Source organism: Leucopleurus acutus (assembly GCF_964270905.1).
Source record: "Leucopleurus acutus genome assembly, chromosome: 12".
Classification (NCBI taxonomy): Eukaryota; Metazoa; Chordata; class Mammalia; order Artiodactyla; family Delphinidae; genus Leucopleurus; species Leucopleurus acutus.
In genome coordinates, this window is record NC_139154.1 from 7,535,857 (window position 1) to 7,563,034 (window position 27,178).

The window sequence follows — 27,178 nt, forward strand, 5'->3', positions numbered from 1 at the left end:
TATTAAACATAGCAAAGGAAAAGCAACAAATAACATAAAAGAGAATCCCCTTAAGGTTAAGAGCTGACTTTTCAGCAGAAACTCTGCAAGCTAGAAGGGAGTGGCACAACATCTTTAAAGTGATGAAAGGGAAAAAGCTACAATCAACATTACTCTACCCAGCAAGAATCTCATTCAGATTTGATGGTGAAATTAAAACCTTTACAGATGAGGAAAAGCTAAGAGAATTCAGCACCACAAAACCAGCTTTACAACAAATGTTAAAGGAACTTCTTTTAGGCAGGTAACACAAGAGAAGGAAAAGAGCTACAAAAACAAAACAAACCAATTAAGAAAATGGTAACAGGAACATACTATTGATAATTACCTTAAATGTAAATGGATTAAATGCTCCAACCAAAAGACATAGACTGGTGGAATGGATACAAAATCAAGACCTGTATATATGCTGTCTACAAGAGACTCACTTCAGATCTAGGGACAGATACAGACTGAAAGTGAGGGGATGGAACAAGATATTCCAAACAAATGGAAATCCAAAGAAAGCTGGAGTAGCAATTCTCATATCAGACAAAATAGACTTTAAAATAAAGACTATTACAAGAGACAAAGAAGGTCACTACATAATGATCAAGGGATCAATCCAAAAGGAAGATATAACAGTTGTAAATATTTATGCACCCAACATAGGAGTACTTCAACACATAAGGCAAATGCTAACAGCCATAAAAGGGGAAATCAATGGTAACACAATAATAGTAGGGGACTTTAACACTGCACTTTCACCAATGGACAGATCATCCAAAATGAAAATAAATAAGGAAACACAAGCTTTAAATGACACATTGAACAAGATGGACTTAATGGATATTTATAGGACATTCCATCCAAAAACAACAGAATACACTATCTTCTCAAGTGCTCATAGAACATTCTCCAGGATAGATCATATCTTGGGTCACAAATCAAGCCTTGGTAAATTTAAGAAAATTGAAATCATATCAAGTATATTTTCTGACCACAACATTATGAGACTAGATATCAATTACAGAAAAAATAAATAAAAAAATACAAACACATGGAGGCTGAACAATACGATGCTAAATAACCAAGAGATCACTGAAAAAAACAAGAGGAAATGAAAACACGATGACCCAAAACCTATGGGATGCAGCAAAAGTGGTTCTAAGAGGGAAGTATATAGCAATACAATCCTACCTCAAGAAACAAGAAAAATCTGAAATGAACAACATAAACTTACACCTAAAGAAATTAGAGAAAGAACAAAAAAAACCAAAGTTAGCAGAAGAAAAGAAATCATAAAGATCAAATCAGAAGTAAATGAAAAAGAAATGAAGGAAACAATAGCAAAGATCAATAAAACTAAAAGCTGGTTCTTTGAGAAGATAAACAAAATTGATAAACCATTAGCCAGACTCATCAAGAAAAGAAGGGAGAAGACTCAAATCAACAGAATTAGAAATGAAGAAGGAGAAGTAACTACTGACACTGCAGAAATACAAAAGATCATGAGAGATTACTACAAGCAACTCTATGCCAATAAAATGTACAACCTGGAAGAAATGGACAAATTCTTAGAAAAGCATGACCTTCTGAGTCTGAACCAGGAAGAAATAAAAAATATAAACAGACCAATCAGAAGCACTGAAATTGAAACTGTGATTAAAAATCTTCCAACAAACAAAAGCCCAGGACAAGATGGCTTCACACGTGAATTCTATCAAACATTTAGAGAAGAGCTAACACTTATGCTTCTCACGCTCTTTCAAAATATAGCAGAGACAGGAGCACTCCCAAACTCATTATATGAGGCCACCATCACCCTGATACCAAAATCAGACAAAGATGGCACAAAAAAAGAAAACTACAGGCCAATATCACTGATGAACATAGATGCAAAAATCCTCAACAGAATACTAGCAAACAGAATCCAACAGCACATTAAAAGGATCATACAGCATGATCAAGTGGGGTTTATCCCAGGGATGCAAGGATTCTTCAATATATGCAAATCAATCAGTGTGATACACCATATTAAAAAATTGAAGGATAAAACCCATATGATCATCTCAATAGATGCAGAAAAAGCTTTCAGCAAAATTCAACACCCATTTATGATAAAAATACTCCAGAAAGTAAGCATAGAGGGAACATACCTCAACATAATAAAGGCCATATATGACTAACCCACAGCCAACATTGTTCCAAATGGTTAAAAAATGAAACCATTTCTTCTAAGATCAGGCAAGAGACAAGGTTGCCCACTCTCACCACTATTATTCACATAGTTTTGGAAGTTTTAGCCACAACAATCAGAGAAGAAAAAGAAATAAAAGGAATCCAAATTGGAAAAGAAGAAGTAAAACTTTCACTGTTTGCAGATGACATGATAGTATACACAGAGAATCCTAAAGATGCTACCAGAAAACTACTAGAGCTAATCAATGAATTTGGTAAAGTAGCAGGATACAAAATTAATGCATAGAAACCTCTTACATTTCTTTACATTAACAATGAAAAATCAGAAAGAGAAATTAAGGAAACAAATTCCATTTACCATTGCAACAAAAAGAATAAAATACCTAGGAATAAACCTACATAAGGAGACAAAAACCTGTATACGGAAAGCTATAAGACACTGATGAAAGAAATTATAATAATACAAACAGATGGAGAGATATACCATGTTCTTGGATTGGAAGAATCAACATTGTGAATATGACTATGCTACCTAAAGAAATCAACAGATTCAATGCAATCCCTATCAAACTACCAATGACATTTTTCACAGAACTAGAACAAAAAATTGCACAATTTCTATGGAAACACATAAGACCCCCCAATAGCCAAAACAATCTTGAGAAAGAGAAAGGGAGCTGGAGGAATCAGACTCCCTGGCTTCAGACAATATTCCAAAGCTACAGTAATGAAGACAGTATGGTACTGGCACAAAAACAGAAATATAGATCAATGGAACAGGATAGAAACCCCAGAGATAAATCCATGCACATATGGTCACCTTATCTTTGATAAAGGAGGCAAGAATATACCATGGAGAAAAGACAGCCTCTTCAGCAAATGGTGCTGCAAAAACTGGACAGCTACATATAAAAGAATGAAATTAAAACACTCCTTAACACCGTGTACAAAAATATGCTCAAAATGTATTAAAGACCTAAATGTAAGGTTGCACACTATAAAACTCTTAGGGGAAAACATAGACTATGACATAAATCACATAAATCACAGCAATATCCTTTTCGACCCACCTCCTAGAGAAATGGATATAAAAACAAAAATAAAAAAATGGGACCTAATGAAAGCATTTCCACAGCAAAGGAAACCATAAACAAGACAAAAAGACAACCCTTAGAACGGAAGAAAATATTTGCAAACAAAGCAATTGACAAAGGATTAATTTTCAGAATATATAAGCAGTTCATATGGGTCAATATCAAAAAGCAAACAACCCAGTCAAAAATGGGCAGAAGACCTAAATAGACATTTCTCCAAAGAAGATATACAGATTGCCAAGAAACACATGAAAGGATGGTCAACATCACTAATCATTAGAACAATGCACATCAAAAGTACAGTGAGGTACCCCCTACCCCGATCAGAACGGCCATCATCAAAAAATCTAGAAACAGTAAATGCTGGATAGGGTGTTGAGAAAAGGGAACCCTCTTGCCCTTTTGATGGGAATGTAAATTGATACAGCCACTATGGATAACAGTATGGAGATTCCTTAAAAAATTAAAAATAGAACTACCATATTACCCAGCACTCCCACTACTGGGCATATACCCTGAGAAAACCATAATTCAAAAAGAGACATGTATCACAATGTTCATTGCAGCACTATTTACAATAGCCAGGACATGGAAGCAACCTAAATGTTCTTTGACAGATGAATGGATAAAGAAGATGTGGCACATATATACAATGGAATATTACTAAGCCATAAAAAGAAATGAAATTGAGTTATTTTTAGTGAGGTGGATAGACCTAGAGTCTGTCATACAGAGTGAAGTAAGTCAGAAAGAGAAAAACAAATACTGTATGCTAACACATATATATGGTATCTAAAAAACAACATGGTTCTGATGAACCTAGGGGCAGGACAGGAATAAAGACACAGACAAAGAGAATGGACTTGAGGACACAGGGAGGGTGAAGGGTAAGCTGGGTTGAAGTGAGAGAGTAGCACTGACATATATACACTACCAAATGTAAAATAGATAGCTAGTGGGAAGCAGCTGTATAGCACAGGGAGATCAGCTCGGTGCTTTGTGACCACCTAGAGGGGTGGGATAGGGAGTGTGGGAAGGAGATGCAAGAAGGAGGGGCTATGGGGATATATGTATACATATATCTGTTTCACTTTGTTGGGCAGAAAATAGCACAGCGTTGTAAAGCAATTATACTCCAATAAAGTTGTTAAAAAATATATCATGTTCTCTTAAGGTAGATGTTAAAATTATAAGCAAGGTATTGCTATTTGATGTGAATTTGGAAACCAAGTCTGTCTTTATCATCTGGGAGATATTGGGTAACATTGCTAATCTCTGAGCTTTTGCTTTTGATTTAGAAATTGGAATAGTAATACCACTTAGAGGGACAACAGGACGATTGCATGTAGTAAATGCCTCAATTATTATTAAACTAAGATACATTGAGGGCTTAGTATGTTCCATGCACTGTGCTAAGCATTTGAAATGCACTCTGCAATGTGTTTTCAAAATCATTCTGTGGAAGAGATACTGTCATCCCCATTAAAAGTATTAGGAAAACGAGGTTCAGAGAATTTAAGTAACTTCCTGGAGGTTACAAAGTTAGTAGTTGATATACTGTAGTGCTTCCAGGAAGACTCTCTTGATATTCTCCCACAGTGTGATGTGTTTTCTATCATTCCTGGTATGGAATGCAGCGTAGGAACTTATTTAATTTTATTTATATATATATATATGTGTGTGTGTGTATATATATATATATATATATATCCCTAGCTAGTCTGTGAGCTCCATAAGGATAGGGAATGTATCTGAATGTTCTTAATTTTTTCCCTGATTTCTTGCACAATGAGCACATAATGTGTGCTTAATAGGATAGCTTCTTGGCCATACCTTTTTCCATTGTAGTAAGTTATCACACTGAAAAATCCTAGTAAATGATTCTTAAGTCTATCATTCATTCATGCTTGCATTCATTTATTCCCACATGAAAACACCTGAGTTTATTTTAAATACTGGATTTCAAAGTGCATTGTCTACCTAAGATTTAGGGCCCAAAATCAAGTAATTAATTTTTTTAGCTAACTTATTTTTTGAAATTTACTTTGTTATATTTCCTAGTACTTTAAGTAGACTAACAAAAAAAAAGATTATGGTATGGAAACATATAGAATTTCTTTCAAAACAGCTGAATTAATCAAATTAATCATTTATTTAAAAAAAGGAATTTAAAATAAGGGCTAAAGTGACATGGCTTGTTTCATTTGCCCTCCCACATGAAGGTTATGTTGTATTAAAATGCTAATTATATTTAGATGTGAAATATGACTTTTTAATTAAGTATCCTAAATTATTAATGCCCAATAATAGTATTTATAATTCATGTATTTTAATTAAATTTAGATTCAGCTACATATGATAAAACATCAAATATTTATTTCTCTCTCACATAGAATAAGTCTATAGGTGGTTCAGGGCTGGTATAGTAATCTCAGAGTCATCAAGGACCCAGACTCCTTCTGACTTTATGCTCTGCTCCACTTGAGGAGCAGTGGAGGCTTCTGTTCTCAAGTTCATCTTTTGGTCCAAGTTGACTGCTAGTGCTGCATCTTCCCATATCCCATACAAGAAGAAGAAAAGAGGTGAGAGGGCAAAATGGTGTGCTTCCTAGCTGTGTTAACACCCTTTAAAATATTTCCCAGGAACATCTGTACCCCTACCCCAATTATGTCTACGTATATCATATGACAAATCTGAAAAAAATGGGAAGAATTGGGCATGGAGTGGCAGTTCTTACCCGTCTATACTCTCCATTCAGTGGCACACAAACCGAATTCTGACTTCTGGTAGTTGCTTGATCCAGCTGAGCCCCATTTTTCTCAACTGTAAAGTGAAAATTACATTAGTATCTACTTTGTTGCATTGTTTTTAGTGTTAAGGTGTGCCACAGACCTAGTACAAGGCCCAGAATGTAGAAGTACCGAATAAATTGGTAGCTAACTTTATTTTTCATTACCTTGTCTCTTCCCAAAGATGATGGTCTTTTTGATGATGTAGGTGCCCTCTTGCCCTCTTTCATCATGTCTATCAATCAAGCCACTGGATATACAGTAGTGAAGAATCAGCCAAAGTCTCTGCCCTCATAGAAATTGCAATTTTTTGTCATTGAGAGTCCTGAAGGAATCACTACAGAGAGGTGATAGCTGAAAATACAGAAGGGAATGACTTCAACAGAGAAGTGAAGTAATGATTCTTATATTTCAACCTGAATCACATGGGTAGCAAATAAAAATGGAGATTCCTAGGCTTTCCCTTCACAGTTCTGAAGCTCACGCCTGAGATCAGGAATCTGTATTCTATTTCTAAATGTTCTGGATGCAGATACTCATGGATCACACTTTGAAAAATTCTGGTCTAGGAAGGAGGGAGGAGTGAGGCTATGGTGAGAGCTTCCCAGGGCTTTAAGTCAGTTTCAACCCTTTCTTTCTTAGACCTCATGGCTTGTCTCATTAGGCTATTTCATTCTAGCTTAGTCTAAATAATTCTTAGTTGTGAGAAGTTGTTGTGGTTGTTCACTGTATAGTATGTTTGGCAAGATCACTGGCATTTCCCCACTAGATGCCTGTAGTGGGGAAATTGCCCCAGATAAGCACCATAGATCTGATTGAAATCTCGATTTTTCACTAGAATATACATACTATTTGAAATGGAGCCTTTTATTTCTTCCCTCTGGAAGGGTGGAAGATGGAAGATACAATGGTTCCAGATTCATCTGCCAAATGCCCATTCGTAGCCTGGCATTGGGGTGTGGGTGTGCATTTTTCTAGAAGCGAGACTCCTGAGAACCCATCACGGTCATCCTCTGGCCATAAACTTCATACATCTTTTTAAGATCTCCATCCATCTTCCTTGTTGGTTACCCCCAAATATTCCTGTCTTAGAGATACAGGCATTTCTACTCTCAAAGGCAATTCAGGGCTCTGATAAGAATGTGTTTAAAAGAAAGTTAAGTGAATTTACTTCAGTTTCTTGCTTTTTAAAAACAAGGGTATTGAGTTTAAAACAATTCAATTTTTTTTTTTTTTTTTTTTTTAGCAGTACGCGGGCTTCTCACTGTTATGGCCTCTCCCGTTGCGGAGCACAGACTCCAGACGCGCAGGCTCAGTGGCCATGGCTCACGGACCCAGCCGCTCCGTGGCATGTGGGATCGTCCCGGACCGGGGCACAAACCCGTGTCCCCTGCATTGGCAGGCAGACTCTCAACCACTGCGCCACCAGGGAAGCCCAAATCAATTGTTTTTATAACACCTTTTTTTGTTAAACAAAACATTTTCATATATTACTTTATTCTCTCTGTATACTTTTTAATCCTTGTATGATGAAATAGATAATAAGTACCTTTTTAAAAATAAGGAAGAAAAACAAAGTGATAATTTATATTTTTTCCCTTAAAAATAATATTAAGAAATGCATCAGGCCAATGGTCTTGAGATTCAAATTAATTATGTGAGTGTTGTTGAGATAATATTTATGATACATAACTGCAATGCTGAAATTAGTGCTAGCTGAGCCCTTGAAACCAAGCAAATTATAGGGAAACATTGAATATATTTCATAGTTTAGCATTAATTCGTTTTAAAGAAAAGGTTGGAGGGCTGTAACAGGTGGTGACTCTAGATGAAACAGAGATCACTCTTTCTTTCAAAGCTGTAGTTGTAGTGTATTTGAGATATTTACCATGGCAGTTTTTAGTGTATCAGGTAAAGAAATAATGAGGTATCCTTTAAATCTTATAATAAATATGGAGGTGATTTAACTTTGTCAAAGTCTAGATTCACAGGGACTCCAAGTTAGGGATTGTGCCTTGAGGAAACTTTCATCTTAGTATCAAGTATGATTTTCAGTAGGGGCAAGATACTGTATCAGACTCTCTCCAACACTTTAATGTTTATCTTTGTTCACTGGTTAAAAGTTGTCATTTCATTGGAAGTTTACAAAGTGCTTTTTTTTTTTCAAAGAAGTTTTCCAATTTCATAGATTTGAGGCTTGCTTTCAAAGGAACCACTAATATCCTTTCTATGATTTTTGGCAATACTGTTATGCATGTCCAGTCTTTTGAGGATACTTTGTCCTTTAATCTGTGATTTTGAAAGTTTCTTGTATAGCTCAACCTCTTTTGCAAGAGAACAGACAATATGTTGTCCATCCGTAGAGGTTCTTTGTTGGACCAAAGAAATAATATTTCCAGTTTTAGATTGAACGGAGCCCTCCGGTGTTTTTGCTGTATTTTTCCTAAAGTACTCACTCCAGGAGAAACAGATTATAAGGTTCCAAACCAGGCCAAGCCCTGGCAGGCACTTGTAAGGGGACATATTCTAGTTTCTCAGGGGAACCACCTTAAATGCTCTTTATTTCTTATTTTGTTCAAAAACAATTGGAGCTGCAGTGTATTATTAAATACACTACACCTGGGAACAGAAGTCATACACTTAAAATTCCTGGTAATTGTCTTATTAGCTAGCAAGTTACTTTTCTTTAAGCCTCCATTCCCTCATGGATCAAACAGTAAGGATAAAGGGATGTATCATTTTTTGGGGGGGATAGAGTAAAGATTAAGTGATATAAAATATTGGCTGGGATGCTCAATATATATTGAATCTGGAAAATATCCAAAGTACATTAACCCAATACAGAGAAGTATTAGTCAAATTTTATCAGTAGGCTGCACTTACAGATCAGTTTAAGAGGCAGCCTGAGCTAAGAATCCATCAACCAACTGACTAAACACTGGGGACGTATATACCCAGTCCTACTGTGGCTTATGTGGTGCTAGCCAGAACATGACAATAAAGGGACAGGAAGTACTTGTTCATAAATAGCAAGAAGTCTAGTTCTGAGACAAGACTTTCACATGCACACAAAGTCTTTGAAGACAAAGCAGCAAATAAGTAACTAATTATTTCATGCCAGCAAGAAATGTAACAGGAATTGAGCTGCAATCACCAAGGATAGCTCCATGGATGCTCATATTACGAGAATGGTTTATCTTTATTTTTTGGCTGACCTTTATTTCTTTTAGGAATGCACTCCGCAGTCAGTTTTTGGGTCCCCGATAGCAGGTTCCTCTGTTACATTTATTTTGAGAATGACATTTCCTGAGCATTCTCAAAAAAAGGGAAAAATTAGATTGTAACTAGACCACCTCACCCATATTTCAGCCCTAGTCATCCCCACTGTCAGGTGGAAAAGAAAGCTTACCTCATTTTGGAAGTACCTTGTTCTTGTCTTGTTAAGGCTTATGGTACTCTCACCCTGGGCGTCTATTGGAATACCCTTCCCTGTGCAGACTTTCTTGGGCCTGAGTTACCCAGGTGGTCCAATAAATTATGATGAAGATTCTAAAAGGACTCACCCAAGGTACCCAGAACTTATGTAATAATCTTTTATAGTGACATACTTATTTAAAATTTTAAAAGTTTACTTTTAAAACTGGTGAAAATATATTGGTATTAATAACCCCATTTTACAGCTGAAGAAGCAGAAGCTCAGAGAGGTTACAAAAGTACCCCAAACTTTCCTAGTCAGCAGCTAGCACAGCCAAGATTAGAGCTAATTTCTTGTTGTGCTGTTGTGCTTTGTGCATTTGAAGGATGTTGCTTGTCCCTGTCCCCCTTAGACTAGTAGTTGAACAAGAAATACAGGATATAGTATCAGTCAGATAGTATACATGATGGTAACAACTAAGATATGTTGTGTTCTTAAAAACTATGTCAGCCTTACATCATATCATGGTGCCCATTGTGTGGCTGAGTAAAAGGCTTTGTTGTAGAAATTTAGAATAAAAAAGTTATTTTCATAAACTTTGTGTAAATAGCAAGTGGTATATGTGGTGGCTAGTGGGAAGGAGAATTAGATGTTGTATTTGATCAAGTTTTCTTTGAAAATGTAAGTGACTTTTTAGTGGCTGGCAAGAAAACGAGTAAGTAGAAGATGAAGTCCTTACTATGTGCCTAATTCATATCTCATGTGAATCGTGATTGCAGGACTGGAAGTTGGTGTGACCTTTTATTCCTTTATGACTTAAGGAAATCCACTTCATTACTGCTTGGTCACATGATTCACATTTATGAATAGTTAAAAGTCACCATAATTCATACTGAGCTCCAGATAAATGGAACCAATAGCCAGGAATAGAGAGCTCAGGGCAGGAAAACACTAAGGTGGATTTGCCTGGTCAAAGAAGATTGCATGTAGTGTGTCACGTGGGTAAACTGAAGCTGAGTTCTACCAGATATGAGTTTGTGAACCCAAGTTCACGAAGAACTTAATTTTTCTCTATTTCCTTTTATGTAAAGAATGAATGATGGTATCTATCTTATACATCTTAGAGATCATTTATTAAGTCCCCAGAACTATACCTAGCAAACATAGCTCAGTGCTTCACAGACGCTGGTACTGTTAATGAGAGAGATGATCCTTAAAGAAAGCCCAGTATTTTATACACAGAAAGTAATAAACACAAATAATTGAATTATGGATGTTTTCTGAGCAAAGGATGATCCTGAAGCTATACCACTGAGGGGAAGAGGTCATAAGACTTGTATTGTAGCTAGATAACATTTACTTTGTATATTATGTCCCTAAATCCCACTGTCCTGCTAATATTTTGCCTTTGGGTACTCTTCCATGGAAGAATAAACAGATTGATGACATGGGGAGTTGGGTACTGGACTAGGCATTGTGCCCTACCTTTCCGTCTTTGGACAAGCTTTGTCATCTCTTACTTCCTCATCTGTAAAGTTGCAATTATTCAACAACATTCAGCAAATATTTATGGAAGACCCATATGCTAGACACTGTTTTAGGTGTTTGGGATATAGCTTGGGGTGAGGGACAATAAACCCATGAAAAAAATATTTGTTAGATGATGACGAGTGTATGAAGAAATACTAAAATGGAAAGAGGAGGAGTTAATGGTGGGAATGGAGTTGCAATTTGGAAAGAGAAGTTTTCACTGAGATACTGATATCTGATTAAATATCTGATGGAGTTTAGCGACCAAGCTTTACAGGTATCTGAGGGAAGAGCATTCTAGGCAGAAGAAAAAAGTATAAAGGCACTGAAGGGCAAGCATGACTGGTCTGTCTGAGCAATAATCAAGAGAGCAATGTTTTATTTATTTATTTATTTATGGCTGCGTTGGGTCTTTGTTGCTGTGTACGAGCTTTCTCTAGTTGCGGCAAGAGGGGCTACTCTTTGTTGCAGTGTGCGGGCTTCTCATTGTGGTGGCTTCCCTTGCTGTGATGCATGGGCTCTAGGCACGTGGACTTCAGTAGTTGTGGCACGTGAGCTCAGTAGTTGTGGCTCATGGGCTCTAGAGCACAGGCTCAATAGTTGTGGCACATGAGCTTAGTTGCTCCGCGTCATGTGGGATCTTCCTGGACCAGGGCTCAAACCCGTGTCCCCTGCATTGGCAGGTGGATTCTTAACCACTGCACCAGCAGGGAAGTCCCCAAGAGACCAATATTTAGTAGTGGAGTGAACAACAGAGAAATCAGAACTATTGGTAACCAGATTTTATGACCTTGAAGGCCACTGTGATAGTCTTGGATTTTACTCAGATTGAGATGGGGCACCATTGGCCGATGTTGAGAAGAAAAGAAATATTATTTGAGTTTATGTAACAGGACTATTCTGGTTCCTGTTAAAGGGAGGAAAGAGTGAGGAGCAAGGAAACTAGTTAGGGGAAGATATTGAAACAATCTAACAAGAGATTCTGTTGGGGCTTGGCCATGGTGGTAATAGTGGAGAAGGTGAGAAAAGGTCAAATATTGGATATATTTCAAAGATGCTGCTGACAGACTATGATGGAAGATTGGATGCTGGGTCAGAGAGAACAAGGTGTAATATAAAATTCTGGGATTTTAACCTAAACAGTTGGAAGAATTGTGTTGTCAATAACTGAGACTAAGAAGACAGTGGGAAGAGCAGGTAGCTCATACTTGTCTCTGGGATGTTGGGAAGAGTCATTAAGAGAAGTCTGAAGAAGCTTAGGTTATCCTCTAAATGTTGAGAGGTCTTTGTGAAAGTAAGAACTTTTGCAAGAACCTGAAGTAAGATCCAGATGGAAGTTAAGTACTTACAACTCACTGTGTTCTAAGTAAGATAGGAAAACTTCACCTGAATCTGTGACAATGTACACAGTGAACACTTGGAAATTAATTAAATATGTGATGAAACTGGTAGTGAGTTTACATCTCACAATGAGAAAAGTAGTGGCCAGGAAAAAAGAAAAGTATTTGGAGAGTATTGTTCTATGTCTACTCAAAGAATGTTTCAAAGTAGGCAGAAAAATGTATTCAATTATGAAAAGCCATGGGTTAACTGCTCAAATTTAAAACTAATTTAATTAAAATTACTGACTTTAAAAGATGCATTATACTGAAGACCTCTTATGAGCCCTTGAATAATGATATCCATTTCTTTTTGTTGTCATTCTCATTTCTGTAATAAAAGAAGAGTTGAGGGCTTCCCTGGTGGCACAGCAGTTGAGAGTCCACCTGCCGATGCAGGGGACACGGGTACGTGCCCCGGTCCGGGAAGATCCCGCATACGGTGGAGCGGCTGGGCCCATGAGCCATGGCCGCTGAGCCTGCACGTACGGAGCCTGTGCTCCGCAACAGGAGAAGCCACAGCAGTGAGAGGCCCGCGTACTGCAAAAAAAAAAAAAAAAAAAAAAAGAAGAGTTGAAATTTTAGGTTGATGTAGTGAATTATTTTGTATAGTTACATATATGTCTAAGATTTCACATCAGTTTTCTGCATTATATTTAAGAGATTATTCTTTATGAATTATACAAGAAGAACAATATGCTAATGAGGGAGAAACAATATTAATATACCCCTGTTAATCAAAGCATAGCCTTTTGGGGGAGGGTTCGAAGGCCCATAGTGGATATGGTAAATGGGTTTAACCTTGATTGCTCACTCTCATCAATTGCTAGTGATTGACTGCAGTGTGTTTTGAGAAGAATTCTGAGATCTTGTCTAGGACCAATAGAACAAAGGACTGTTATTGACTGGATGTGCCTGATAAAGGTACCAATGAAGAAATGGTAGCAAGTATGTCACACATGAACCATCCTTGCCTTCACTAAAAGGCATTTCTGGAAAAGGCTTGGAGCATTGACAAGTATGGCTTGTTTAAAGGTTACCCATTCTGTTTTTGTTTTATTTTGTTTTGTTTGTTTGTTTCTTTTGCACCTAACTTACTTCTTGGTACCTCCTGGTCTTTCCAGACTGTAGCCTAGGCAATGTCCTCTCTTTATAGTTTGACTTTTAATTATCCTGGATTTTTTGGTTAGTCTATTTTCAAGACCTGGCCTTTGCTAATTTATTTGGTTAATAAATATGAACAAAATATAACCAAATGCAGCAAGATTGGTATGCTTATGTTTTGGGAAGCTGGGTGGATGAAACTTTCAAGCACCCCTGAAGAATATGTAGATTAAACACTGTGAGTCTCTTGGTGGGTTAAGATAATGAGATAAGCTGATCTCAGTTGAAGACAGCAGGTGTTAGGTCCAATGGGCTAAAAATTTTAAATAGCCCATTTTATAGAACAATGGATTTAAGACTTTAGGAAACAAATCTAGGAAACCCAACTGTATTTTGATGGAGTTGAAGCACAGGGCTTGGGAGGTTGATCTTCAGTGTTTGATGTGCAGAAGAGGGAACTGTGTTTGAGGTAGCTTAGGACACTCTCAGCTGGGTTCTGATGACAATATAAGAGTTGAATTAATTAGGCTGTTGAACTTCCCAGGTAACATTATTATGCTTTTCAATAAGAAATATCTAGAAATAATATCTTAACCAAAACAAAGAGTATGATTTTTTTTTGAAGAGCCTGAATTTTTGAAATGTTAGGCCCTATATGTGGTTGGATAAAATATTTTATACTCTTTCTTTTGATGCCTCTCAAATAAGATCTTTAAACATTACTTTCCAGGACCAGATTGTCTTCCCTCCACCTCCTACTAGAGCCATCTTGACTTTTCAACTATCCAGTCTTTCTCCAACCCCTATAAGCCCTAAATGTTCTTAGATATTTTGGGTGCCATGCATAAATCCCCCATGTTTTCTTATACTGAATCTTGAGCCTTCCTTTCCTCCATCTAAAAGATTCAGTAGTGCTACAAAAGATACAACTTACGGTGCTTTTCTATTCTCCTTGTGAACTTCTCCATGCCTTTATCAGTACAACATTAAAACTGTAATAATCAGGCATTGAGAACAAGCCAAGGTGACAGTAGCTTCAGTAAGAAGAAGGTTAGAGAGAGTCCAAAATGCTGGATTGGGTGGATGGAGGGTGTGGAGAAACCTTGAGAGGAGAAAGTAGAGGAGGAGGAGGTGGAAATGGAAAATATGATTTTAAAAAGACCCTTTTTTAAAAGACTCAAACGGTGATTTAAGGAAAGGTGGATCACAGTAATAATAAAAGCTTATGATTTGCTAAGGGCCTCCATGTACCAGGCATTCAGCTTCAAGGGTATTATCTCATTTAATACTTAATAATCCCAGAAAGTGCTTTTTTTCACTTTTACTTTAGAGAATGATAAGAAAGAATTTCAGGTAGAGCTAGGTTAAGTAGCTCTCCCAAGATCACATAGCCAGTGATTAGACCCATCAGGTTTGAGCTCAGGTTTTGAGTCCAAAGTCCAAAATCCAAGCTTTTCTTCACTGTAAGAGAGGAAAAGATAAAACAGGATGGAGAAACAGGGAGAGTTGGAAGTGGAGCATGAAATGTAAGAATGCATTGCCAGAGGGGAGAGAATGTACAGGACTTGGAAGAATGGGGTGGAAAGAGGGTACTAGAATCCTGAGGAGGGGTAGCAAACACTCCTTGGGGAAGGGGTCTCTTCTGCTGCTCTTTACTCTCTTCATCCAGGACTCAGGTAGCAACAGAGGCTTTGACCAGCTCTTTCCACACACCTGATGAGGAGAGAGTTATGGGCTGGATGGGAGTTTAGTTTCCCCAACATATGAATAATGCCACATGATACAACTGTTAGTGATTGAATGTGGAGAGGAGTGAACAGATGGTGAAGAATAATCCAGGCTTCCAGATTATGCTCCCTTCCCAGGCACAACCCTCCATCAACCAGCACCCAAACCTGTGGTCCTTGACTCTTTGGATCTATTCTTCACTTAGTAGTTGCACATTGTATTCTGGAGCCTAGGAGCTGTTTTGTAAGGTGTTAAATGGCCTTTATCACTTATCAACAAATATACCATGACCATGCAAAGTTCAGCATTTCTGAGAGTACTGGGCCCATTGGTGGCTCTTTGATTCATTTTGTGAAGACATATTTCTCTTGGATTCTTGGGCAGTGGCTTGTCTTAAATTTGCCTCCCAGTAATGGTAATGCAGAATAGTGCGGGAGAATGAAGGAAATAAAGGGATCAAATGTGGTGACCTTCTGCTAGCTGGCTGCCTCATGCGGAAGGCAAAAAGGAGCTGTAGCCCTTTGAAAGTCTGAGCCTTGGTTGGTGAAGACACGATGATCCTCATGATCAGAGATGACAAAATCAACAATCAATGCATGGAATATGTATGTGACATAAAGATATTCCTACCCAGGAATATCTCCCAGTTTGTAATATATATATATATATATATATATATATATATATATATATCCATCCACTGGCACATGGTCTCTTGATGGATTTATTTCCTATGCTTCTGTTGTTATGTGAAAACAACCCAGAGAAAACCTCTGGGCCAGGAGATCCTGATGTGTAGGAAAAGGAACAGTATGGGAAGGCAGAAATATAGAAAAGGGAGGTGGGGACTTCCTGGAGGAATAGAGATGCCTGTTCATAACTTTCCAAGGGGTAACACATCCCAATACTCCCATTTCTCCTTGGGATTCCAAGGTTAGCAAAAATGCCTTGTTTGGGGTTGAGCAAAAACTGTTCTGCTTTAAATGGTGAGAAAAAAAAATGGCTCTAAGCCATATTTAAGAAATTTGTTGACTGTAATTAAGCCTTCATGGGAATCCCCAAGGTTTACTTACCTATAATTGAAAAAATGCAAATGAAGACAGTTAATCAGTGGACTGGCTGACTAAGAAGTACTACCTACCTCAATGAATTAGAAAGGAAAACACAAATATGTCCAGTTGAGAAAGTTACCTGAGAACCATTGGTAAATTTCTCAGCAACACTGGAGCTTTTTTTTCTTAAGCCTGGCTGAGATTGCAGTGCTTTTCTGCTAAGGCCTTTGCCAACTTCATCTTGAGCCATTACAGACATATTTCCCAACAACTGGCCTTCAGCCTTGGGAGAGCACCAGCTGCCTCCCTGGCAGCACTCAAGGAATCCCTGCAGAAAAAATAACAGACCTTTTCTCCTCCTTTCTGCTGTGATTGAGCCACTACTTAAAGTTGAAAAACATTTACTTTTCAAGATCCTGTAATCAAATGGGAACACCCTTGGGATTAAGCCAACTCTTCAGGAGTTAGCCTACAGTATTCTTGCTTTCAGTTATCAAGGATTAGTACATGTTCTAATATTAATAGATTTAATGCAGTTTATTTTTTGTTTTAACGATCATCACAGCCATACCTGTGATGGTCATTTTCACTTCAGATGTCATACTTGTTAGTATATTCAGCTAATTTTTACCCTCTGATTTAAAATCATCCCCAAAATGCTTTGTACTTCTGTTCATACTTATGTCTTCAGCTTAATTATTTCATTAATTAGCAACTCATACTGCGGTGTCAGTACAAATTCACAATTTGTCCCTTAAAGTTAGCTATGGGAAAAAAGATTAAATGTTGCATCATTTAAATAAAAAAATACTTGTTCAAGGTTGATTGGTAGTAACAGAAACAGTATTAAACAATTTTAATATAGAAGTATCTGTGTTATAAACTATATTAAGTTGTTTTTGACAACTTTTTCAAAATATGACCTCTTGGAGGAGGGAGGTAAAGAAGTTTCCTTTCTCATACCACTGAGCATATTCTCGAGGAGCAAGGTGCTGTGATTGATTAGTAATGCCTGCCATGGACACCATAGGGGTGAGTGCAAATTGCTGCCCTATGTTCACCACTGTCACTGTCTTAACAAGAAGGAATTCAGCTTTGCTAATTTATTTCATTGTTGATGTTTGATGAGGAAGAGTGTGTAGACTAGGACACTGAAATGAGGGTTTACCACACAGGAATAATCTTTTTTGTATTCATGTAAACATCCATGAAGTGGGGAAATATGTGATTAGGCCGAACCTTTTCACCATATCTTTGTTTGCTTCAGTTATTTATTACCCTGGACTTGCTAGCATTTTATAAAAGTGTTATTGATATAGACTCTGGAAAATGTAGGGAGATATTTCAAGGTATTTCAAATGTATCACAGTTTCTAAGGGGATCAAATATCTCTTCAAATCCTCATGGATTTTTCAAACATGAAATGTTCTTCTTGGCAGATAATAGGCTGCAATGCTGTGGGTTTCTAACCTCCCATTCATTAACAGCAAAACTGACTTGTAGCAAAGTCTCTCTTTTTTTTTTTTTTCCTGCAGGTAATTTGTGACTCCTTTTGGAGAGATAACTGTTTAAATATAAATAAATGGCCAGCTCCAATAGAGAGATTCCAGTTTTCTCAGGGTATTTACTTTCCATTTATTATCAATTCTTCCAGCACAACTTCCTCCCCTCAAAACACTACCCCAGCCCTGAATATGTATAGTGTAGGCCCATTAAAATATTTCTTGTTCTTATATGTTAAACACTAAGTTAGTCCCATTAAAAGATCTTGCACATGGTTAAAATGGACTCTACCCAGTTTAGCATTCTCAAAGTCATTAGCACTATCAGTTATTATTTGAGAAAATTAGAATAAAAGAGCCTAGGCCCAAATGGGACTAGGTTACCATTCCCAGGCACTTCTAAGCTTTTCAAGGTAATCACTCCTTGGCTTTTATATTTCAAAATCACCTTCAAAATGATTTGGTTTATTTTATTCAATTTAGCTTAGCCAGTAGTCCAATGACATTTGCATTATTTTTAATGCAAGGACGGATTGCTTTGTACTTGGGATTTGCATGAACTACCATTTATGGTTCATTATTTTGTGGTAATAGATAATCAGCTTTTTGGAAATAGATTCATTTCCAGGTTATATTTCTATCTCTACATGCATATTTTAAATGGATTAATGTGGAGCACAGTGAAATCCTAATTCTCGTCTCTAATTATATTCCTGACCCTCACAAATTAACATCCTAAGATGTTCACTATGTCATATGTGGTTAATCCAATGCATTTCTCTCCACCTCTTTCAGATTACTTTGCCCTTTTGACAATGGTATTTTTTTTTTATTTGGGGTGAGGGTGTTTTTTTAAAGCCAGTTGTTAAATCTAAACTGCATTAGCTTTATTGCTGGTTGGCCCCAGGAGGATCACCATTATTATCAAGGGTGAAGGATTGCTAATTACCTAACAGAATCGGAAGTAGCCTTGGCTGTCAAGGGAATAGTTAAGATATTTCTTGATGATGTTATGTCTTAGATTATTAAAAGAATATTGATTTTGATCTTGAAAGTATAATGCAGAGAAAAATTTTAGTAGATTTATTGGACTTTTTGACCTGTGGGAAGAATATGGGTTTAATATCTCATTCCACATTCTATTAGCTCTCTCTGTAGAAACACTAAATAAGAAATGTGAAGGGAAGAAAAAATCAGACAGAAATTGACATAAATTATATACTTACTGTATGCAGAACTGGAAAGACCCATATAAACAAAACATGGTTTCTTACATCTTGCTCCCTGAATTTCACTCACAGAATTTCAACTCTTCCTTTGATAACTCACTCTACCTACGTGTAGCACACACACACCTCACTATGTCCAAAGTTAAACTCAGCAGTTCAGCACTTCAGCTTCCCTCTTATTTCTATCACCTGGATGAATACATACATATATACCAAATTGTACTAGCTAGGAATTTCAGAATTGTCCTTCTTCAGCACTCTTAACCATCCAGGCATGAACAACGTTCTATTTAACCCATTAGAAAAGTAGTAGAAAAATAGAGGGATAGACTGTAGGGTAGAGAGTAAATGACAATTTGGTATTTCAAGAAATGCAGTTGCACTTTCATTTGAAAGAGTGTGGTTTGAGTCATGCAGTCACATTTCTGTCAAATTCTATTTCTATTGGAACTGAACACCTCTTGCAGTATAATCCCCATGTTAATGAAATAGCATGAAACATAATGACATGGTGTTTCAGAAATCTTCAGATGATCCTGTAAATTTTGAGTCATTGTAAGCACTTTTCACAATTCATAAGGAATTAAGCAGCACAAATATCAATTAATGGAAGAATCACATTTCAGGAAGTCTTCCCTCTAGTATTTCTCTCTACTCAAAACGCAAAATGAGGAAAGTGTAGGGAAAGAGAAATCTGTCTATTAGAAGTTAAGTGAGGTTAAGAAGAAGAGAGTGGTAATAGAGGCAGAAAAAGAGCCAGAAAAACCCTATAGAATTGGCTGTAAAACAGCTCTCCCGCCCTTATTTGCTTTTCATGGACTGTAATAGAACAAGATGTGAGGAAACATCTGTTGCCTTTTTAAAATAGTACTTTGATATTTTAAAAAGAATAGTGACAGAATTAGGAGGAGCCTAATTTCCGTGGTTAGGGACAGCAGACACCTATGGAATAGAATAGAGAGAATTAATCTAGTACAGCTTGATAAATTTGGGGACTATGGATTCGTCTGCCATGCTCGACACTGAGAAGCATCATAGAGCAATGGTTAGAGCATGGGCTCTGGAGTTAGGCTTCCCGGGTTTAAATCTTGGCTTTCCCACTTAGCTGAGCATAATAGTATTCCCTGTCTGAGGGGTGGATGTGAGATTGAATGAGAAAAAGGAAACTTGAGAAGTTAGTCCAGAGACTGGCTCATGGTAACATTTGCTAAATGTAAGCTATTATTATTATTTTTTTTAATTAAGTAGCCACTTCTCTTAGACTTGATATAAGAATTTAATGGGCTGCCTCATAGGAATAGAAAGGCCCTTGAGCAGGAAGAGATACAAGTCTCTTTCTGTGGATAAGTCTACTCAGTGTATATGCAAGCCAGCTTGAGGAATGGCTGGCGACAGTCCACCTTTGAGACTTATTTAAGCTAGCAAGACCAGCCCAGATAAAGGCTTAGGACACTAACCAGAGTAGCCGAGCCCCACCTGAGGGTACAACAATATACAGCAGTCATCACTGCTGTATATTGAATGTACTTCATAGAAACAGAGCAAGTACAAGAAAAATCTGCAGGGATCGGATCCCAGGAACTGCTGCCGTCAAGGTGCATCCAAGCCAGGAGACCAGTCAAAAGGCCAGGAAGGATTGCTGGGCGGTAGCACATCCCAAGCCAGGAGATTTAGTTAGAAAGAATTCAGGCTCTGAGGATGAGACTAAAAATCACAGACCAGGTGAGATGGACGCTCTCACTAGACTTAGTCATGATGTTTATAGGATGCCCAGACAGAGTTAATAATTGAGATCAGTTCATTTCGAATGATAGTTAGTCACAGAAAAACAAGACCCCAGAGATTAAATGATGCTTCAGAGAAGTAATGCAATGTAGTGGTTCAGATGTTGGGCTTTGGAGAGAGAGAGAGTACAGGTCTTAATTCCTACTTTGCCAGTTACTACAGGGACAAGTTATCCTACCTCTCTAAGTTTTCCTTTTCTCATCTTTAAAATGGGGGTAACAGTTTCTACTACAAGGATATTTGAAACTTGAGTCATGCAAATTAATTAAAAGGACTAAGGCAATGCCAAGCACCTAGTAAGTGCTCAAGTAATGTTGGGTATTAATATTATTAGAATTTCATTAACACGTCTTGTTTGAAAATGCCCTAGTTACAGTATACACCACAAAATAGAGCACAATTATGTGAAATAAGTTTTCTTAAACTTTCCATTTAAAAATCTTCTTTCCATGTAGCTTTACTCTTTTTAATGTATTTTCTTTAGGAAGTGAATTTTTAGCAAGATGTGCCACTTGGAAACCAGGTCTCAGTGCTATTTTGGACAAGTATAAAGGAGACCCATTTTTAAATAAAACAAATTATGATTGTGCTGAAAATGATCTAAATCATTACAGTGGGTATAGGGCAAATGGTAAAATTTATCCCTGGGGAATTCAAGTTTTAAGAAGAAGTCAAATTTTGTATTAATTTTAGATTGGCCTTATTGCCTTGGAGTATATTTGTTCAGGCTTACCTGGTCCTCACCTCCTCGCTTTGCCTTGCCATGAATTCAGTACCTGCCCCACCAGGTGACTTGAACAAAATCATTGACTTTATAATTTAGAGCTGTCTCACTGTCAACTAATGTGTTAGGTTTATTCATAGGATTCCTGTGTCAGGCTGGGAGAGCAAAGGGGTTCTGAAGAAGAAACAGGCTATCATATTTTTGCAGCAGAATTAGACACCATCTATCTGAAAATGGAATCTGTGGTAAAAATCTCCAAATTATTTGTAATTCTTTTTGGATCCACTCAATTCTCCCAACTCAATTCTCCCAAGATTTGCTTTTCGGGGGACAATTTAAAATACAATAGGCATATCTTGCCCTAATCTACTTCTGCTAATTCTGTTACCCCAAAGCAAATCAACAGAACTGTCCCTGATATAATATCATTCTACTCTCTCTTTACCCATAGCACACAACAAAAGTAACTAACTTTATGACCGAATTTTACTCTTTTCTGAAACCTTATAGACTTTTACAGGGAACTGTCGATTGGCCAAGGGGTATGGTATCTAGCTCCTAAAGAAGCTATGACTGATCTAATCATCCCAGCATTTTGCTATCTTATCTATTTTCTTCATTATTTGTACTTCTGCCTGGGGGTATAATTGGAAAGATGAAAAAGTGAGATTCAGTTGGATAATTAGCTGTGATGTTACCAAACTTGTTGATGGTGGAAGTCCTGAAATCATTGGTTGAAATAAGCCTTGAGAGAGTCCTTGGGTGTCATTAATCCAGTGGTTCTTAACCTTTGGCATGAATCAGAATCCCCTGGATTGCCAGCTTTTTTGATTCAGAAATGTGAGGATTGGCCTGAGAGAGTGCATTTCTAACAGGTTCCCAGGTGATGCTGGTTCAGAGACTGTACTTAGAGAATCACTGGACCAATCTGTGCCTGTTTTCCCTTCTATTAACATGAATAATCTAGAATTTGCTTTTCCTTAGCTAACTTTAGAAACTTATGCTGTAAAAGTAAACATTATGGGTTAAACAGTTATTTTGGTATATGGACACTTTATACAGTGTAATAGAATTGGTAACATAACTAGTTACTCTATCCAATTGGTTGATTTAATTTGCGAAGCAATCAATTATATATTCATTGAGTCGTGGCTCTAATCCACAAATCTCAGCTTCTCTATATTATTGTAGCGTCAATGTAATACTGGCTTTTAATCGTGTGTGTGTGTGGTGAAGCCTCAGTTTTATGGTATTGCAAGAAATTCATACGTAGAAAGCTTCTTCCATTGTTTTCTCAAATAATCTGATTTTATGAGCTTTTTTATGGTAGAAGAATTGAGTTCATTTCTCATAGAATTTTTAAACTCAGAATAATGTTTATTTAGCTTTAATAAACGATGTAGAACAGATAACAGCCAGAACAACATAATAGTGTCTTTAGATATAACTTCTTTTTTTTAACATGTTATGGAGTAGAATTGCTTTACAATGATGTGTTAGTTTCTGCTTTATAACAAGTGAATCAACTGTACATATACATATATCCCCATATCTCCTCTCTCTTGTGTCTCCCTCCCATCCTCCCTATCCCACCCCTCTAGGTGGTCACAAAGAACCGAGCTGATCTCCCTGTGTTATGCGGCTGCTTCCCACTAGCTATCTATTTTATATTTGGTAGTGTATATATGTCCATGCCACTCTCTCACTTTGTCCCAGCTTACCCTTCCCCCTCCCCGTGTTCTCAAGTCCATTCTCTATGTCTGCGTCTTTATTCCTGTCCTGCCCCTAGCTTTAGATATAACTTCTGATGTCCCCAGTCACTGCTTGGGACTTGCTTTGGTCACAAGAAATGACAAGTTAAGTGAAATCAGGTCACATCACATTAGTGGAGTCACTGTGTTTGGGGTCACTGGGCATAACACTGTTAATTACTTCATACCCAGAAGGTTGTACGCCTAGTTCCTATTCTCTAATATAGCTACACCGATTGCAAGTTATACAATGAACAATCTCAGCAACTAGGAACACATTACTTAGGAACATTCTTGGATCCCTCATTTAACTGCAATGGATACATTTCCTTAGTTACTATTACAGGTTTAATGAACAGACTACATTCAGGCATCCCTGAGGCTGGAGTAATATTTGCAGTCCAGCTGTTAATTCTTTCCTTTCACTAGGTGACATGTAGAATCCTGGCTGAAAGGGGGTCTGAGAAATGCAGTTTTGAACTTTTCCAGCTTTTGTGGTCCAGGAGTTTGAAACAGTTATCGAACGGTCTAGTATACAGTCTATAACACACTGCCTAACTGGTTAAAAGCAGAAAAGAGGTAACTTGAAAAATACCTGGTCTTAGAGTCTGGAGATGAACTTCTACACCTACTCTGCTCTAAGTTGTGCCTGGTCTTAGCAATTTTAAAGCCATTCTACCCAACAGGGTGGCAGTATGGCACAGTAGTACAGTCTTTAAGGACCCCATCACTTAAGCTGTATAAACCTGTGAAAATTGCTGGACTTCTGCATGCACCAGATCTCTCATCATATAATGGCAATGACAGTAATACCTCCGTCACAGGGTCATTGTGAGAGTTAAGTGGGGAAACAAAGTTCTTAAAATAACATTTGGCACATCGTAAGAAATCAATATTTCATTAGCGCATGGATAAGGGGGTCTCATTGAATGTTCTTTGACCTATGCAAGCCTGACACAACTGTTGATATTTTATATGAGGTATATTTAAGACCTGGGAATAGTCAGGTACCGCAGCACAATAAACACCTAAGTAGAAAGTCAGCGCATCCATGGACGTATTCCTCTGCTTAGCTGCCTGCATCCCTACCAATCCTGAGCTCAAGATGGAGAAATAGTCTACAAATAGATACTTCCACTGAGAGAGCCATAAAACCCCTTATAACATTTTATTCGTTAGTGCCTGCCAAATGCTTTTCAAATAATTGTCATTATTACCAATCAGCCTAATGCAATAACATGACATGTTCCCCTTTGGAAAACTTTTGTTATGTTGGAATTCTTACATGCCAAAAGGAGGGTTTTGTCTTTCGAGGTACTGGGATTTTAGAAAACTGCATATTGTCGAGTATCCTCTATTTTTTCTTTTTATTTTGGGATTAGGGGTAGAAGACAGATGACTGCTTTGTAACCTATTCTCCTTATCATGTAACAATCTGCTCCTTTTTCGGCAATACTGTATACTTGCATAAACACAACATTGTTTTAACTGAGAAATTGCACCTCCATCTTCTGAATGTTGTGCCTTGGCTAACCCAAGTATATTTCATTCTTCTTCCACTCCAGCTGGACAGTGCCACATCGCTCATCCAGGCAGCTAAAAATCTGATGAATGCTGTTGTCCTCACAGTGAAAGCATCTTATGTGGCCTCAACAAAATATCAGAAGGTCTATGGGACAGCAGCTGTCAACTCACCTGTTGTGTCTTGGAAGATGAAGGCTCCAGAGAAGAAGCCCCTTGTGAAGAGAGAAAAGCCTGAAGAATTCCAGACACGAGTTAGACGAGGTTCTCAGAAGAAACACATTTCGCCTGTACAGGCTTTAAGTGAATTCAAAGCAATGGATTCCTTCTAGGACGATAGGCTCTAACAAGAAAGCTTTTTCTTTCTTTTCCTTTTCTATTCTTTTCTTTTTAATTCCATTTTTGTATGTATACCTGCTGACTCATATGCCTCTGGCATGGGGAACTAAGGGAGCAGTGTCTGTTTGCATGTAAGATGAGATGTGATCAATAGTGCTGATCCATCTGTAGCCCAGGGAGGGGACAGGGAATTCCTGTCCCAAGGTGGCACAGAGCTGTCCTTTGCAACATTCTAGTAAAATTGGGCAAAGAGTTCACATTGCAATGTTTATGGGAGCGGGAGGGATGGGGAAAATAAACTTAACTCTACAAAAGCAAACTCTAATGCATGCAAGAATCATTAAGTTGGCAGGTATATTAATAAGCGAAAAATCTGGAAGTGTAATGGTAGAACATAAAGCTTGTATTGCTTCTGTTTCAGTGCAAAAGTGTACTAGCCAATACGCTTAAGTGTGTGGCCCACAAATTGAGCAATTTAACGTTGACATCATATCGATGATATTATGTGGAGTTTTTACTAAGGGGAAACTAACTCGTCCAGCCGAAAATGTTTCTTTTAATCTGTATTCTGTTCTTTCTCTCCTAGTCGTGCCATTACTAGTGCTCATGTTATCAATTTCCCCCTTTACTGAAAACATAAACATTTATTTAAAACAATTATAATCCTTCTGGGGGCACTGGAAGCACAATGTGGTGATCATCTTGCTTTTACTTTTTTAAAAATTTGAACTATGATTTTGCTAGAAATAGGAAGCCCAGTGATGGAATGTTAGAGGAATGGAAACTGACAGTGTGTGAAGATTTAGAGGCAAATACATAGGTGTAGCTTGGAGTGCTGGTATCTAATATACCATTGTATCCACTAACTCGAAATAAACACATTTAATCTTGACATCTGAAGAATGCTTTCCTTCTTTGAATGCATGCTTATAAAAGATTAGCTCATCTTCTTGAAAACTGATTAAAAATGCTTTGTGTTCATTTTTAGAAATTGGAGGTAAAAGTAGCTAGGTGATATGTAAAGAAAACTCTGGGATATCTTTAAGTCCAAGAATTGTTTTTTGTGTGTGTTTTCCCATGTGTTTTTATTCACTTTCAAACTGAATCTAAAATGAGAAAGTCAAGTGTTAGAATTTTCTGGGCCACGTTTAGCCCTGGGCTAAACTTAAGAAACTTAATGTGTTCTCAGAGAGAAACTGAATAAATAAATAAATAAATAAATAAATAAATAAATATATATATATATATATATATATATATATATATATATAGAGAGAGAGAGAGAGAGAGAGGTCCATTAATTTCAAAATATTTTATTCATTTCAATATTTTATTCATTCATTCATTTTTTATATATACTGTAAAAAAGAGGGTCTCTGTACCATTACTAAGAAAGAGTGGGCTGTAGTCTTTCAGCTATAGCTTGAGGAGTGAGGAAATAAAAAAACTAATATTCATTTGAGTTCTCGAAACTCCTCCCATTTGAATGATCTCTACAAGTTTGCAAGTTATAGTATGTCTCCAGAAGACTTCTGGTAAAACGTGTGCATTTCTTAGCAATGTGAGAACATATTGGGAGACATGGACACATATGCTTTGTGTCAGCTTAGGCACAAAGTCCCAAAGAGACGAGATTGAGAAGTTGTGGAAGAAGAAACAGTCCAAAATGTTATTTAGAGATGGTTCCGCTCAAATCACTGCTCACCACCACCCCATGATGAAAACACCACTCAGGCTGAGAATGATCTACGGATGGAGAAGCCACGATAAAAGCTGTAGAGTGATTTTCAACACTAATCATTAAACCACTATTTCAACTACCCTGCTCCCTTAATTTGCGTAAACACTGAGAAAGGCAACTATTGACATTGTCACAACTATTTATGGAATGCGTCCTCTGAGCCAGGTCCTAAGTTGAGCACACCACTGTGTGCACTTATTGGTAACATTGCGTAACTCTCTGGGTTTATGCATTCTGTGATTTAATGGGTTGAAAGTATTCTTCAGACTAGCCAA

The 27,178-nt window shown here is 37.4% G+C and overlaps 1 protein-coding gene across 4 annotated transcripts in view; it reads left to right on the top strand.

The window, feature by feature from the left end:
- Positions 1 to 25,971, top strand: part of CTNNA2 (catenin alpha 2) — a gene marked incomplete at its 5' end in the record, with an annotated part of 1,047,388 nt that extends 1,021,417 nt beyond the window's left edge. For all 4 annotated transcript variants that reach the window (XM_082851289.1, XM_082851290.1, XM_082851291.1 and 1 more), the window contains one exon: positions 24,868 to 25,971. In XM_082851289.1, the coding sequence (XP_082707415.1) occupies positions 24,868 to 25,155 (288 nt within the window). In that variant the 3' untranslated portion in view covers positions 25,156 to 25,971. The remainder of the gene's footprint in view (positions 1 to 24,867) is intronic.
- Positions 25,972 to 27,178: the final 1,207 nt, after the last annotated feature.